Source organism: Phasianus colchicus, chromosome 10, assembly GCF_987193195.1.
Source record: "Phasianus colchicus chromosome 10, bPhaCol1.hap1.1, whole genome shotgun sequence".
NCBI lineage: Eukaryota > Metazoa > Chordata > Aves > Galliformes > Phasianidae > Phasianus > Phasianus colchicus.
Window position 1 is genome coordinate 7,157,184 of NC_143445.1, and position 17,064 is coordinate 7,174,247.

A 17,064-nucleotide genomic window follows, 5' to 3' on the forward strand; every position below is an offset into this window, starting at 1 on the left:
GTGTGGACACCATGCACAACTATGAACAGGTTCTTCAGCAGATTCGATACCGTAACTGGTACACTTCTGCCACCTCTGAAAGAAAGTTCAGAATCAAGTGCTCTGAGCTGAATGGGCATTACACAAGCAATGAATTTAACCTGGAGGTAAGCAATCTTTTAATTAAGCCTTTCTTTTCTAACACTGAAGCTGAGTAGTTGCCCCATCTTTCAATTAGATTTGTTTAAAATCTGTAGAATGATTGACACATCAAATTCAGGAAGCGTTCTGAAGTTTTATACAGAGAGGAAATTAACGTTTGTTCTCATTCCTCTGTGGTTTGTCTACTCAGATGCATTGTGACAATGCTTGTCTCGAACTCCTGCTCAGACAGGATGGAGGATAAGGTTGTCACCATCATTTTTTCATAACCCTAATTATCATGTAAAATGTCCTACAGTTGTTGGGGTTTTTTTGTTTGTTTGTTGTTTTTGTTTGTTTTTAATATCTATACATTCAAATTAAGTCACCACAGCTTCATTATTTTCCTTAGTTGCTTTTTAACCTGTCACACTTTTCTTTCCTGCAAAACTTTTCAGTTTTGCCAAGCAATACCTAGTTATAGTAGTTTTTATCCATCAGATGGAAATTATTGCTGGTAACTTGTATGATTTCAGATTTCTTTGAGAAGGAAAGTTAGTATACAGATACTGAATGCATAGGATGGATTTAATCTTTCATACTACCCATGTCTGATCAGTCACTGCAGGAAAATTTGGATACCTCTTTTGAGGTTATTTTTGCTGGTACTCAGTCAGTCCAGTGCCTCACACTGGCTCAGAGACAGAAAATGGCTGCTGATGCATCTCAGCAGGAGACCTGTACTGATGCTGAAGAAATTGCTTATCCAGCCTAGAATCCAGGTAACAAGTAACTACGGAAGTGCAAGACCTTAGCAACAGGCTCAAAATTTTGTAATTTGTTTTGAACAATAGTATGTGTTTAAGTTCTATTGAAAGTGCTTCTTACCTTAGCATTCTGCAGCCATTACACTGATTTCAGAGTTTTTGCTAATAACTTTCTGCATCTAAAAGCTCAGCAGCAGAGCGAGAAAGGAAGGAGAAAAAAAAGTACACTAGTTATCCATACAGATAAATCAATAAAAAGAGAGTTCACTTTCCTGTGCCACTTCATCTATAGCCAATGGACCAGTAGTGCTTAGGAATCAGGTCTACAAGGTTTATATGCTAGTATTCCTATCTTCTGATGAACTTCTTAATACAATATAGTATATGGAGCCAGCAAATAGAATACAGAAGAATATCTGATCTCTTTTGCCAGGTTAATATTCTACACAGCACCAACTCCAACTATATGGACCATGTAAACCATGTGATAGTACAGCCACACTTTCTCCAGTCAGTCCACCATCCAGAGGAAAGCATAAGTGCTGTTCACGGCTCAGGTATGCGATGCCTTTACAGCGACTTCTCATAATGATTCTGTTATGTTGGTATGTCCTTTGTGATTCAGCCTAATCAACAAATGAAGTCTGGAAATTCTCTATAGTTATATCTTGTGAAACCTGACATTGATCATGGCACCTTTATGACAGAAAGCTGTTACGCTGTTTTCTCTTTCTGATGATGTACTTAGTACTAAAAACTGGTATTCTTTTTAAAGTCTGCGTTAAAGGCTAAGTACTCTGGTTCAGTCTAGTCAACAGGGTGTCTTGTTTATAGTATTGAATGGTGTGAAGTACATTGTTTTACATCTGTATTACTATGGCATCTTTGTTTCTGCCTATCCTTTCCTAGGCATAATGAAATGATCTTTATAATATTTTTAAAGAAATAATCTGACAGTGCTGCTGGCTGCTGTCCAGGGCTCAGTCTGGAGCTCTCTGCAGAGAATTGTTCCTAGTGATGCACAGAGGGCATTAGTTCAAATTCTGGATTTAATAAATACTAAACATTTGAGCTGCATAAGTTAAAATACATATACAAAGAAGCCTTTTCAGTAAAGCTAAACTCAGGACAAAGCTATCTGTCTGAAAGTTGGATTCTGAATTCTTTTTACTGAATGGTAAGCAAGTATGTAAAGAATAAAGCTGAATAAACATAGGTAGTTCTAGAGAGTTACATGCTACTGTTTGGGGTTTTTAGGTGTGGTTTTTTTTTTTTTAAATGCTATTGCAAAACCAACTATTGCAAAGTACTTCTTCCTTTCATCTTATTTTAATTTCAGAATTCCAGTCTTACAGGCAAGGCAGCAAAACGGGGTATAGAACTACTGTAGCTCCAGGTACTTCAGTACCTAGGTAGCAAAATTAAATCTCCACTAATCTGTACCACTATGGAGCTGATAACAATAAGAGTAGTGTGGAGAGGTGTCTGTCTATGACTAGCTGGAGATAGAGGCTTCTCAGAGTGCAATAGAACAGTGAGGAAAAATGTCTTGAATCCTTAAGAGTCTTCAAGAAAGACTGTAACACAGGCAATAGAGCAGCAATGCTCTGTATTATTTCTTGGCAATGGAAATCCCAGTATGAGTGTTTGAAACCTTCTAAAATGCAAGTGTGAAGATATACTTTTCTCACAGCTGATGTTAAAGCTTCATTTACCTGTAGTCAAAAGGAGACAACACGCAGGTAAGATGAAACTGCAGAAGTGTTTGTTTTGAAACTAATTGATTCTGAACTGATGGACTGCTTGTCTTGTGTAACGAAGAAGTGAACTAAAGAGAGAACATTAGGCATAGTAACTTTTTAGTTAAGATTTGCAATACTTATTATTGTATATGCTCTGCCCTGGAAAGTGGGCACTTCACCACCTCTGCAGTCCCAGACAGCTGGCAGAGGAATAGGTACCAAGGAGTAAAAAATAGACAATGTGTTAGTGTTTTATAGGCAGTTTGGTCTGTAGCTATAAGCCTGTTGCCTTTTCCACTTTTTGTTTCAGTTGTTCCAAGCGTGGCTACTGTTGTAATTGTGATCTGTGTGAGTGTACTCATTTTCATCATAGCCGTGGGAGTCTATAGAATTCGGACAGCCCAGCAGCACAGCTCTACAGACAGTGAAAGCAGTAAGGAAAATGAAATGGACTGGGACGATTCTGCTCTGACTATTACTGTCAATCCCATGGAGGTAAGTTACTGAAACATAGTAGTGTATTGTGTTAACAACAGAAGTTACTGTCAGAACTGGTAGGTTCTTAGCTGCAAGTTTAAAGCCTCTTTCTGTGTACATTTAGTAAGGCTTGGCAGAACAGTTGTATGTACGGACACTCAGGACCCCCGCTCAATTTTGAGATCTGCACACCGCAATAATATATAATTGTGTAGTTAACATTCTTTTTTATTGTCAGAAATAACTGCTAAATATATGGTGCAGCACTCTTGGGTGCGACATAACTTCTTCCATTTGTCTTTGTACACCAGGCACCCAAGATGAAGTAGTTACTTTGTAAATATTAATACACTTAAAGGAGGGGAAATGATCAGCAATTCAGATAAACTGACATTGAGGGGTTAAATTTTTTTTTTTTTACTCAAGCTGACAAAAAACAAAGGTATCACTTACTTATTAATATTCCATTCTTGTTATATTTGCTACTGAACTGTAGTATATCTAATAATCGCATAATGATGAAAAGCAATTTTTTTCCAGCACGTTAGCATTTTCAAATGATGTGCAATAAGGGCTCATGTCTTCATAGCCCCTGGCTAGTAAGAAGGGACTTATCTTCTATTGTCAGCCTCTCATTTCTTTGATTGTACTGTAGAAATATGAAAAACCTCACCGGGCAGAAGAGGAGAGTGAAGAGGAAGATGATGAAGAGGAAGATACGACCAGTGCTGAATCGGATGAAAGTGAAGACGAGGAGGATGAGGAGGATGAGGAGGAAGCAACTGTCCAAAAGAGAGGCAAGCAGAATCTCACCAGGCAAGAGCAGTTGGAATGGGATGATTCAACACTCCCGTACTAACAGCCCTTGAGCCACATTGCTCCTTTTGTAACCAATACAATGTTTTTTCAGTCTATGAATTCATTGACAGGATTTGAACTGCTTGCCTGTAACTGTTTTGCCTAAAATGATCTGTTGTAGTAATTGATAATGATAGAATTGACCCTTTTCCTACAAAGGCTGGAGAACACATGGTACAATCATACTGGCATTGCCAGTTCTAAAGTAATCTAGAACTTAATCTGTTAGCAAGCATAGGGTTCAATTTCCTCTTTTTGTACTGCAAGTCTGTGACAAAAGTGTTGTCACTCAGTCCACAGAGTTTTTTTGTCTTTGCTATTTTTTCCATGCAGGACAGATTTCAGCTTGTTATGAAGAATTACCTGAGTGGGTCCAAATAACATAGTTGCTGCCCTTTGGCTTCACACATTTACAGGTGAAACATAATATAATCCCACTTCAAACTAGGAGAGTTTTAGTGCTACAGGTGACAGAGACTAAATTCCATTCATTGTCTCTTCCTGCCTTCTTGGATATTATCTTCTACAAGGGAATATATTTGGGATGCATGTATGCCTGTGTAGAAATGGACAGTGTATTTTTCAAGAATGCTGTCTGAACCATGAAGAGAGGGATTTTATCCAACACATGCATAGAAGCTGAAGAAAGTTAATGCTGAAGGTTACCGGGGGAAAAAAAATCATTCTGTGTCCACAAATGAAATGATCTTATACAAACAGAAAACTCAAATTGATATACTGAAAACCTGTACAGCTACTCATTAGTTATGGATTGAACAATTTGCAGCAAATCGATGCTTTAACTGTCTTGTAAAATCATTAGCTTGCTGCAGTACCTTACTGAAATAGTGGAAAATAAGCTACTTCATTATACCATGGATATGTACAGATGGGATTTAAACAACGATTTTTTAATGAGGAAAATGTTCCCTTCTGCTTTGCTGAGTGCCAGCTGCAATTCCTGTCTGGCTTTATTCTATAGAAAAGTATGCCGTTACCCCACCCTGAGTGACACAAAAGAAAGGGACTACACAACTGTCAGCCCACTGTTGGGCTCATAATTCTCCCTTATTTCTTCTTCCTGAAGCCATTATTGTTAAGAAAAGGTTTTATAAAATAGAACTAGGATAACTAAAACCTACCTGGAACCAAAAGAAGTTGAAAAAAACTTGTAAGAGGTTGAGAGAGTATTTTAATTATGGTAACACAGCATATTTTTCTTATACACTGTTAAAAGAGAAAAAAAAGCTACGTACAATGTGTTGGTAAGTCTTTGTGGTGTGTTTTCTGTCCCCTTTCCTTAATAATCTATCTTCAAACGTTCTGCATACCAAGTAATGCAGCACTTGCTAGGATAACTGTTCTACTGCATAAAAACCAAAATGGCATGGAAGTGAATGCTGCCTAGTGGCTTTTCTGCTTTTCTCCTAAAATAGTTCCTTTTGTTTACTATTTCATCACTGACTTTTGTAGTTTGCTATTTAAAATGAGCAACGTCCTCTTCTCTCTCCCAAAGAAGCAAGCAGTTGGTCTTGACTTAATAGGATGTTCCTGAGCTCCTATGTATGATAACTCATCCTGCAAAGTGTAACCTGAGAGATCTTGAAGGTACTCACGTACATCCACCATTATTAGCAGCAGCTCCTGCAGGTCTTGGAATTTAAACAATGGATTGTGGGCTTTCTAGTTGGTGATGGACTTTTTAAATCAATTTCTACATCCATCTAATAGCTGTAGGAAAAGATTGACCACAACTGGATAGTGCAGTTTAATCACGAGAAAGTAAATGAAAAAAACCTTAATATATTTTAAAATTAGAGATTTTCGTGCTCATTTTTGTTGTTTAAGACTGGCAGTATAGAAGTTTTCTTACACTTGCAGTCCCATTTCATTTTTGTTCTAGACTCTCAGAGGAATTAAAAGAGTATGTGAAGAATTGAGCCTAGATACATAAATTTATCTGCAGGAATAAAAATCATATAAAATAGGCTACAGTATCTATTTATAGAGAGCCTAACCTGCACCAAAAAAAATCATGTTACTACATCTTAATACCCCAGATCATTCCCTAGTGTTACTACTTTTATTAGTGACATGAAGCAGGCCCTTCATGATACTTGTTATCAGCACATTTCTCAGCAAAGCTTTCTGCTCAGAAAAAAAAAAGGAAATTTAAAAGTAGATATTTAAATATCAATTTCGTATTTAAAACTGGATTTTATTTAGATTGTTTTTCATGTCTCTGTTTTTCCTGATTATTATCATTGTTATCAATGCAAATGTTAAAGCAAGTTGAAAACAGCAATTTACAATATTATCAATAGCCTTTCTATATGCTTGTGTCTGTCCAGCTAATGGATTTTTATCTTTTTGTTACTGGAAGCAAATCTTTTCCGTTCATGCTGGTACATTATACAAGAAGCCAATATGAAGTATTTTCTCTACTGTAAATAAACTTACCTTTTTAGACTTCAGCAAACTAATACAGGAATGGGTGTTATCACATAAATTTGGTTTGCAACAAAATACTCAGAAAACTCAAACATACCACTGCACATATTTTAGAGAAACCACGGCCGTGGGTTATGCAGCATTTTTCATTCAGAGGAACAGAAAACACGAGTAAGAATGAGCTACTTCACAAGTTTGATCTTACAGTTAAAATTGTATTGATATCACAACAGTGACTTTGTAAGCAATAACCTGGTATTAGAATAACACAAATACAAAACTGTTTGAATTACTTTAAATATTATTGCTTCCCCGCCATGTTTTTTTTTTTAATGTAAACTAGTTGCTTAAAACTAAACCAGAACATCTATACATGCATACACAGGCACCCCTTCTGCTCTCTCCCCCCAACCCATCAAAAGCCAAATAAATCTCACCTTTCATCTCCAAAAAATGTGTTTATGCTGCAAACTCTGGAATGACAACTGCACACGTACTGTTTATCCCAAATCCAGTTGCAAGTTTTGAAGAGCTATCAGGGCACAAAAAAGGTAGCTTTGTTATAGTAACAATAAGCAAGTCCAACAATAAGCAAGCATCCAAAAACCAACTCTGAAGCTGTACCTGTAATACAACACCCAGAATCTGACTACAGAGATATAAAATGATACCATATCAGTGAATGCTTTTAAAGTGTTGAAATTCTTATTGGGAAAAGCTGCAAATGCAAATTTAAGACAGCAATATACTGTTATATGCATTAATATAACTGCCTGAGTTGAGTTTTGTGATCACTAGCTCACATTTCTTTTTCACTTCCATCCGCTCCATGGACACTTTATCTATCTATCTCTGCAAAGAGAACTAAACAGGCTCAATTTTCGAGATCAATCTCAAAATCTACTACCATTTCAAATTAGAAATAGACACACAGGGTTCATGACATCATTAATAGTAATTAAAATAAAACATGTTTGTGCTGGACTATTTGCTCACTGAAAAAGGCAGTAGTGGCTCTACTGCTTTTTAACTGTCAAGGACCACCTTCACCAAGGGCTACTGTGAAAGTGCAGTGTGTTTCCCTTTCTGGTGCTGGACTTGCTGTGAACATGCACCATCCATCAGTCCCCATTTGCAGAAGCTGCTCCTGCTTGACACTAAGCTGAAAAACAATGCCATAGGACAGTAGCAACCTCAGGTGAAGGCCTGGTCAGAGGATAATTCCAGCAGCCCTCATTACTTTGGCAACTATTCTGAACACTGCATATAATTGTGCCTCACTCAGCTGTCTCACTCCCTGAGACAAGTAATGCATTTACGTGGTGAGGACTCGAGCAGGCTGGGAGATGATACTGCCTCTGATGGAAGTTTTGGTGTTGGCACGTGCTACACACTGATGAATTCTGCCATCATCCACCCTTGGCAGACGAAGAAAGGAAAGGTATTACTCAGGTGACAGAAAAAATTCTGAGGGGATGTCCTGAAGAAGCTGCTTCTGGTACTCTAAGTTATTATTCCAAATTAAGGATGTATGGAAAAGAATGAGAATACTTAATTATTTAGGGAGGGAAAAGAAATAAATTAAATTGATAGAACATCTCCAGGACTTGGGAAAAGTTTCTTCTTCCCTTAACATAATCAGCATTGTGAATGAAGTATAGCCATAACAGTATAGCCCTACAAGTTTTTGTATGCTTGCTGAAAATGACAAAATTTTCTTAGCATGATACAATTTTCATACAAACAATATCCAAGAATCTCTTCGGAGGCAAAGGAGCCAAATAATACTATGGCAATTGACATCTCAACCATGAATAACAACTTAACTTAATTCTTCTTTCTATATTTATTTTAGCAAATATTTTACCTTGCTGCAGTGTAGTTGTTTCCTGGATGTGTATACTGTGTAGTATTTCTACACTACTGTTAAAAAGATCCCAAGAGATTTACAGCAACAGTAAGAAGGAGAACAGCTCATTTGGCAGAAAATGAAGGTGACAAACCTTGCACAAAGATATTTTAAATATACTTACTTAGATGTCTGTCTTCTGGTTCTTGATGAAATCCCAGCATTAGAAAAAAAATCTCTTTCAGGAAGCAGAAGTTCTGACAGGTACTGACAGTCATCAAACTGAGAAGCATACACAAACTGGTATTCCTCACATGTATGTTAATTTAACATATTTAATGTATGGATATAAAAATACAGTATCTAGATGGGAAATACAACTCTTGTTGTATCTAGAGTTTTCTGTGATGCTGTATAGATTCAAGCAGCACATCTGCAGCTGCTCAGAGAATATTTTGCTGGAATATAGAGTCTGTAGAGTCAGAGCCCTTACATCAGGCTAATTAATTCTGAGCTTTTTAGGATCTCTGTCAGGTGCTACTCAACTGCTGGCATGTTAGAAATCACAGACAAAAAAACAATGAGGTCTGATAAAAATTACTGAACAAGAAAGTAAAATCATTGAGGGAAGGACAGAAAGGGTGTATTAGCCACAGCTTGTTGTGTCACTCACTTCTGACAGCAAGCCTTGTAATTAGTGCAGCCCTGGACATTCACTGTAACTGCTGATCTTTCCTTAATATCTGCCTCAGGCTGTTCAGAGACACCAGTCATGCAAATCTGAGAAGAGAGAATTTATACACATATATTAAAAACGCAACAAAAATAAATGCACCTTTAACAATACTAACGGTATACAACAATCTGCTATATAAATATGATATTCCATGTTTCAACTCGTATCAACAATTCTATAAAAGCACTACATTTCTGCCTCCTTAAGCTAAACTAAACCAAGAAATCCCTTAATGCTGAATGTGGTCAGCTTTATAGCAAAGGAAATGACAAAAATCTCAGATGACCCAGCAGATGAATTAAAGTGTATTCTGCTATCAGTCTGTTTGCTTTAGCATCAGGGGTTTTGATGTTCTTTCTCTCTTTTTTTTTTTCTTTCTTTTTTTTTTTTTTTTTTGTAAATGTGTTTGGGATTTTTTTTCCTAAAGAAGAGATATTCATAAAATATAAATGTGCAAAGCTGGAACTGAGCAAAAGAAAAAAGGGGGAAGAGAAACATAGACTTTTATTTCATATACTTGTGTCTAACAACAAATAAATTGCAACACCAACATGATGGAAGGTTAGCACAGGAAAATGAAGCCAGGGGAGGTTCTACATGTTCATAACTTCATTCCCAGCAATGAAAATAAGGTCACCAGATCGGGTGCCCTGTTTCCCAAGAGGAATTTTGCTGTCTTTTCAGTGGGTATTGACAGTGGTTCAATTGTTAGTTTCCATTTCACTCTTTTTAAATAGGAATAATGATGTTGACATTCTCTGCTAAGTACTGTGAGCCCTATAAAAAGCACTGTCAAAGGGCTTGCTGATCTTACAATTCAATAATTCTGTTCCAGCACTACTTACAGATCACCATTGTGGAGCACCCTAGATAGGCAGGATGAATGTCAATGGTTACAGTCAAGAACTTGAGACTAATTTCCTTAGTTATTGCTAAGGAAAGGAAGGAGGAAACAGTCACAATAGTTTGAAACATTACCAACATTTTAAAACGCATTCAGAAAAAGCCTTCATTCCTATTTTCATTTCTGTAACTCAAGTGGAAATTCTGCATTCATCAGTTGTGGAAGCTACAGGGCCATATATTGTCACTATTTGTGCCTGTGTTGAGTGCAAGGAATCAAAAGAGTCTTTTTCAGAGCTAAGTACATTGTTTGATGAAACATTCACCACACAGGATGCATAAGGCAAAGAAAAACAGTCTCCAAATGATAAATGAAAGCTTTATAATAGTATTACAATCTTTTTCTATAGAAAGCCAGAAATTTCATGAGAGTAAAAGCCTTTCTGCTGCCCTACCAATTTCTTTTCTATAATTCTGCATACACTTTTGCATTTTCAGAGTTTAACTTCTTTGCTGGATATAAAATTCCTTCAGTTCCTGTAGGATTATTAAAATATAAAGTTCAAAGAAACAAAATACAAATTGTTAAAACTACCTTTTTTTTTTTTCCCTTTCTGTTTATTTTTCCCCTGAATATATAAATGGATACAAGTGACTTGACCAGGTAACCCTAAGTCTGTTACCATTATGATATTTCAAACCAGTACTGAAATTTGCAACACATCCTTGTCTACAGTCTGCTAGTCAGTGCATATATACACATGAGAAGGTGAACAGTTGTTTTAACTGGGCGTGATCTTTGGAATGTGAATTGGATTAATCACAGTCAGTTTTATAGAAAAGAGAGAATAACCCATGAAAAATGGAAAGAGTTAAGATTTCCAGTTGTTTTGAAGAAAAGCTGGAATGTAATCTTCTAAAAACTGGGGAGGAACTAAAAGCTTGAGTGAGGGAGCGTGTGTGTGTGTGTTAATGTGTGCGCCAGTTGCCTAATACTTCATCATTCTCAGCTTGGATGTGGTTGTTGCAGTAATGAACTAAAGCTTATGTCACATAGCATGGTTGCCACTGCCTGTAGCTGGCTCTTTAGTTCCAGTACCTCCAGCAGAGCTGGGAAGGAAGCAAGACCGTGACAAGTAAAGTCAAGTCTTATCACCGTGTGCCACATTATGTAGGAAATGCTCTATGCTTAAGAAAAATTTGGGGCAAAGCATTTTGTCCATTGTGATTCAATTACAGTAACCACATAATTAAGTTGGAAGGAAGAAAAAGAACTTTTTGCACATAAACTGTGTTAGTAAGTGTTAGAATTTGTGCAACCAACATACTCCATAGATAGAAGAAGGAACTAGGAATATCCAACAAAGACTGTAGTCCATGTTGCAAAGGTCTTTAAACTTACTTTCAAAAATCCAATTCCCTAAATATACATATAGTTAGGAACCTTGTCTTTGAAAAGACAAAAAAAAGTTTCACAGTAACAGTAATCCCCAGCCAACTCTGAGAACTGAAGCTATTATCTCAATTCTCAGAATCAAACACTGACATATTTCTTGTTAGATCCTCAATAAACAACATCTCAAAATATGTTATTTATATTCTGTTGTAAATACTGCACCACTAGAATCTCAAATAAATACTTGACCGTGGTCAACAGCAGTTCTGTACACACAGTCATCACAACAAGCATAACTGTGGCGCTGGATCATTGCTTGCAGATTAAGGCACTAGGGTTCATGTTCCTGCTGATAATTATCTCATCTAAATTTCAGTACATATAGGAATTGTTGCTAGGCTAATTAAATCTTAGAAATAAAAGTGTAGGAATTAGATGTAAAGAAAAAGTAGTTAAGGTAGTTTATCAGGCTAGCAGTACAGAATTGTTCCCTAGCATATATTTTCTAGTATGAGGGGAGGGGAGTGGGATGTTTCAGCCTATTTAAATTTGTCTAAGCCTGAGGCTTCTACTCCTTCCCATGGGAGTCCATTAGAATTCACCACTAAAAAAAGCTTTTCCTGATAATAAATTTAAGCAACTCTTTTTGCCATTTTTATCTCATTAGTCTCAGTTATACCCTTGGTAACTATTACCAATATATTTCCTTAAGACAGATTAATACTCTTATTGGTAGAATGCACCACCTACTTTCTACAACAAGATTTCTAGACACATGCTAACTGTTGCAGTGGAATAGAATTGTGCCAACCTCACTGAGTGCTGCTGTGCCTAATGTTATGCTTTAGATTTTCGATGCATAAATGGGCTCTAGCACAATGACTAAATGGTTAGATTCCATGCATGCTCCAAGCAAAATTCTTTGTCTCAGAAGCCTGTTTACCCAGCAAGCCAGTAAAGGATGTAAATAGCTTGGCACTTCTACTTCATATATTTCCTTCTTCTACCCCTCCTGCTGTATCTGAAAGACAAAACAACTGAAGTCCTTGTACTTAAAGGCTGTGGAGATTCCTGCATCACCATTTCACTAAGACCTGAGTACCTCCTTTGTTTGCTCTGTCTGAAAGAATTAACATAAAAGGGAGAGCAGGCACACAAAGCCTTCTAATATTGACTTCCACCAGAGCATCTTTGTACCTGTAGAAGTGCCATGAAGCACTGCACAGCTGATATAGGGAATGACAAATTGCCATCACATAATCAAAGATTACTTCCTTCACGCTGGCTAATACAATGGATGAGGGAAGTTAGCAGTAATAGCTTTCTGTTTTCTGAAACAAAACGTGTTACTGTAACTGCCCCTCTCTTCTCTGATCACCTTTCCAAAACCAGTCATAGAATGAAGAATAATTAATTTAATAAATGATTAAGTCAAGTCTAATAGATGAGGTGGGGAGATAAGTCTTGTAAGGTGAGGTTACAACACAAACAGAGACTAAAAAGAACAGGACTTCCTGAGCAAGGAACTCTAAAACATGACTTAACATGTGAGAGCAGCAGAGCAGGGATCACCTCAAATATTTTTGGATTGTTTCTAGTTAGAGTTAGCCGTACAGTTATAGCTTAAATGTTATTCAGAGCGTAGGACCCTGAAGAGCTGAGGCATAATCTCATCATATTCAGTGTGACAGCTCTGGGCTCTAATTGGCTGGGACAATTCAATCTTGTATTTGACAGTAAAAAATTATACTTCATCTGATTGCAAAAACATAGAACTTTTCCTATGCAGTTCATCATTCCCCAGATTTGCTTCCATACCAGTGCATTAGTTCTTGTTGAGAAGCAGTAGCCAAAATTGGCAGTATGGCTTTTGTACCTTGGGATTGTTTCCTAGTGAATGGTCCGATTTCTGTGTAATTGTGGCCACCTCTGTTAAGATTAAAAAAATATATACGCCCGATGGGATACACAAATAAACACATACTCTATGGTTGTGACCTATTAAGTATGTCTCAGAACTACAGTCTCTTCATCCAGGAGAGAGAATCATTATATAAAATATCCTACTGTATATGTGAAACAATCATAAACCATGTCTTGAAATGTCTTGTTGCAGATACTAATTGCATTTATGAAGGTGTGAATATAAACAATTTATGCAGGATGATGATTTTCATGATTATATGCAATGAAAAATATTAATATGAACTGAAAATGATTTTTGGACAAAAAATCTGCTTTTTTTAAGAAAACCCTTGTCTTTATGAAAATGTACAGTAAATTTTGACACAAAGTACATGAAAGTTAACTTTAAATATAGTGAGAATAAGTTGTGTACAACCCTCCTTTCTCCACTCCACCCGTGGCATTGTGGTATATTTAATTAAAAAACACATCACTTTGCAGTTTTTTTATGCATTTGAGATTTTTTGATATCCTGCTGTTTCCATATGATTTACTAAATGCATAATGGAAATAGATCTGTTATTTTAAAACTTGGCCTGTACGTCTGTACATGTATAAAACTAGATTCAGTTTTGTGGTCACTACGGCACTTTCTGTGAATTGGCCAATAAATATAATTTTAGAATTTCACATAAAAAATAATGTTCTGTAATCTTTATTTCACCAATGATTGGTATTTTCTCATTTCCTGAACAGTAACCCTTGAACACTCACCTCTGGCAGCAGAGGTTAAATACCTGGTCTCTGTCTGTCAGCAGTTTTGCATGTTCCTGAAGAGTAACATGACATGCATCAGAAGACTCGACACAGTTTTAAAACATTCAAATAACTTTTCACTTTGAGTCATCTGTCTGTGAATTGTGTTCACATATGTAATACGTGAGCTGACCACACATAGGAATTAACTTGATTTCTTTTTGTCTGTGCTCTGCCTACAGCTCCTCTCTGTTAGCTGCTCAGGCTAAATCTAGTTATTAACGTGAGATATGTATGTCAACACATATATTTAATTATCAGCTCACAATTAAATACTCAGTGTCAGAAATCTAAGATGTAATTCAGCTCCGCTGAATTTTCAGAAGAGTCCAAGACCCACCTTTGAGCTCTCAGCAAAAAGCAAAAGCATAACCTGGGCCACTGAATCAGTGCTTCCACTCTTAGCTGGGTCATATTGACCAGAACCAGTGCTGACAGCAACAGCAGACACTGCACCCCTGATCTGAGTGCAACAGCATCCATCAGCTGGCTGCAGCTTTGGAAAAAATGTCCCGGGGAAAATGCTGCCTATATCCTACACACAAGAGACAGTGAACCTAATCCTGTTTTGTCATGGACAAGAGGCAACGGGTGAAAGCTGTAGCCAGGGAAATTGAATTAGAAATTCACAATGAGTTTGGTCAAACATTGGAATGGACACAGAGGGGCTGGGGAATCTCTGTTTATGGAGATATTCAGAATGAACACAAAAGGCCTGCAAGCAGCCCAACCTAACTAAATTGGGCCTACCCCTGGACTGGCCCTGCTTGGAGGTGGGGATGCAGCAGGAGCTGGGCCACACAACGCACAGAAGCCGCTCCCAACCTAATTTGCTCTAATTCTGGGCTGGTAATTGTTTACAAGAGATACACTTACTGACTGTTTCACTCCTTAATTTAAGCAGTATTTCCATTTACTTTTTAAGGCCTACAGGTCCTGAATTCAATCTTCGCAGCTACCAGCCTGCAAGCTTTACAGTAGCCAAGGCTTCATAAATCCCTCATACGCTAATTCCTAACTTAGCTTTGGTATAAAGTTCCATTTCCTCTTAACCTAAGGAGAGCCAAGAAGATATTATTTCCATAATCCTTCCCACTCTCCTCAAAGATTATTTCCTTTAGCACAACACGCAATTAAATATATGTCATTTTTACTTTTTAATAATAAAGCTTCCTGAAGGTCTGAGATATTACTTAGGAGTTGCTGCTCTGATTGCACTACCTAAGAAAGGCTGGGTCCGTCATCAACTTGCTGAGCTCCAAGGCTTGTTTTCTTAATAGAAAAAAATAATAGCTTTTAAAAACTAATTTTCCCTCCTTCCCTAGAGAGCAATTATCCCCTGTCTTTCCCTTACTCTCATCTTAAAAGCAATATTTTTATACATTTTCTTTCTATCATCAGATTAAAAAAAGGGGGGGGGGGGGGGAGGGGAGGGGTGAGGAAAGAAAAAAATGTATTGCACATTAGTTTCAATCAGAGTAATAATCAAGTCTTAATGCAAAATACAGGTCTACTATGCAATCACCTAAAAATATGCACGAATCACTGCTGATGTTGACCAGATGTTTTCTTTCTAGCAATTTACAGGCTGTAACTCTTACCAATAATTCAAGATAGGCTTTCCCAAAGTTCTGAGTTTAGATCTAATCAATCACAATAAAATTACAGCAATTCAAAGAAAACAAAACAAGTTTTGGGTGGTCCAGATAAAGACCCTTTAGTTCCCCACTCCATTATTCCAAAATAAATATTAGAAAAACAGTGACTCCTGACAAACCATGACATTGCTGAATGACTGTCTGTCATTGAGAGATTAGGACATTAGTCCTCTACCATGTTCTAAAAATGTGAAACTGGAAACTGGCTGTAGTCCACAGTCAAGTGCAACTTAAAGATAGCAGCAAGTGCCATATGTATTATATAAAGAAGCACAACAAACTATCCCAATAACATAACAAACTAGAAATACTATATTATGTATCTTAATTCACCTTAGAGTCCTAAATTCTGCAGCAGATACTAAAGGTTCTGGTTTTACAAAAGTCAGACTTGCAAAAGAATACTATCTGCAAGGGGAATATATCTCCTGGTATGACAAAATCAAGCAGGGTAACAGCTGTGAGATGCAGGCAGAAAACAAGGGTTCTGAAATGCACATTTCTCATAGCCTCATCTCGTAGCACATTATGAAAGTAAAGTTTAAATCCTAACACACAAGCATTTACTCTGACAAGGTGATTGTCCTTGCAGACAAGGTCTCATTATTCCAGTGAATAGTTGAATGTGACGATTTTTTAAAGACCTACAATACTCTCAGAGACAGTTAAAACAGAAGAATGAGAGCTTCCATCGAAGAATAAAACTGTCAGCTATCATCACTGCATGCCCATTATACATGTGTTTATGAGATGGTAATAAGCATATAGTTGGTGAGAGACTGGAGGGTGAGAAAACAGCATAGAAATTCCTGAAATTACCACGAGTTGAGTTCAAAGGCTCTATTCCACCTGCTTCTCCAGTTTAATGGCAGCACTGCCATTTATAGATTTCACAATAAATAAATGCCATTTGTCATGAATAGCTGGTTTCAATCCCTTTTTGAATAATAATGAGAGATCTAATTCATAGAACAGAGCATTGATGCAGAATATTAGTTCTCTGCTGCTCAGGTAAATGCCGAGGCAAAGATAGGGCATTTAGCCACAATAAAAGTCTATTAAAAGAAGCATTAATATTATTTATGCTACTGAAAGTCTAGACTACACAGAAGTTATTTTGTTTGTACTGTTCTGTAAATCTCTCTCTCTGAGTGATATAATTACATGGGAAAAATTCATCCTAAATACCATTCTCATGTAAGGGTGACAGAAAGAAGTTGGCTAGGGTTTTGAAATATATCTACTTAGCTGTGCTGAAGAGGATTGCATTTTGTTGCACATCTATGTGGTTTGGGTTTCACAAGACTGAATAATCACCCTCTATAAAACAGGTTCATGCACTTGTGTCATCCAAAAATGTGAGCCTCCCTTCAATAGCTGCTTCAGAAAACCAGTATCTACCAGACAGATAGCACCAGACACGCACATACATACTTGTTCCTTCTT

The 17,064-nt window shown here is 37.0% G+C and overlaps 1 protein-coding gene and 1 long non-coding RNA gene across 6 annotated transcripts in view; one reads left to right on the forward strand and one right to left on the reverse strand.

Annotated features, from left to right (window-relative positions):
- The window catches only part of CLSTN2 (calsyntenin 2), a 486,477-nt gene extending 480,461 nt beyond the window's left edge, over positions 1–6,016 (forward strand). For all 4 annotated transcript variants that reach the window (XM_090147201.1, XM_090147200.1, XM_090147202.1 and 1 more), the window contains 4 exons: positions 1–146; positions 1,321–1,444; positions 2,940–3,124; positions 3,762–6,016. In XM_090147201.1, the coding sequence (XP_090003327.1) occupies positions 1–146; positions 1,321–1,444; positions 2,940–3,124; positions 3,762–3,965 (659 nt within the window). In that variant the 3' untranslated portion in view covers positions 3,966–6,016. The remainder of the gene's footprint in view (positions 147–1,320; positions 1,445–2,939; positions 3,125–3,761) is intronic.
- The window catches only part of LOC149916584 (uncharacterized), a 145,541-nt gene continuing 134,492 nt past the window's right edge, over positions 6,016–17,064 (reverse strand). For both annotated transcript variants that reach the window (XR_016469578.1, XR_016469577.1), the window contains exons 3-4: positions 8,938–9,044; positions 6,016–6,947 (exon numbers count right to left, since the gene is read on the reverse strand). This is a non-coding gene — a long non-coding RNA (uncharacterized LOC149916584). The remainder of the gene's footprint in view (positions 6,948–8,937; positions 9,045–17,064) is intronic.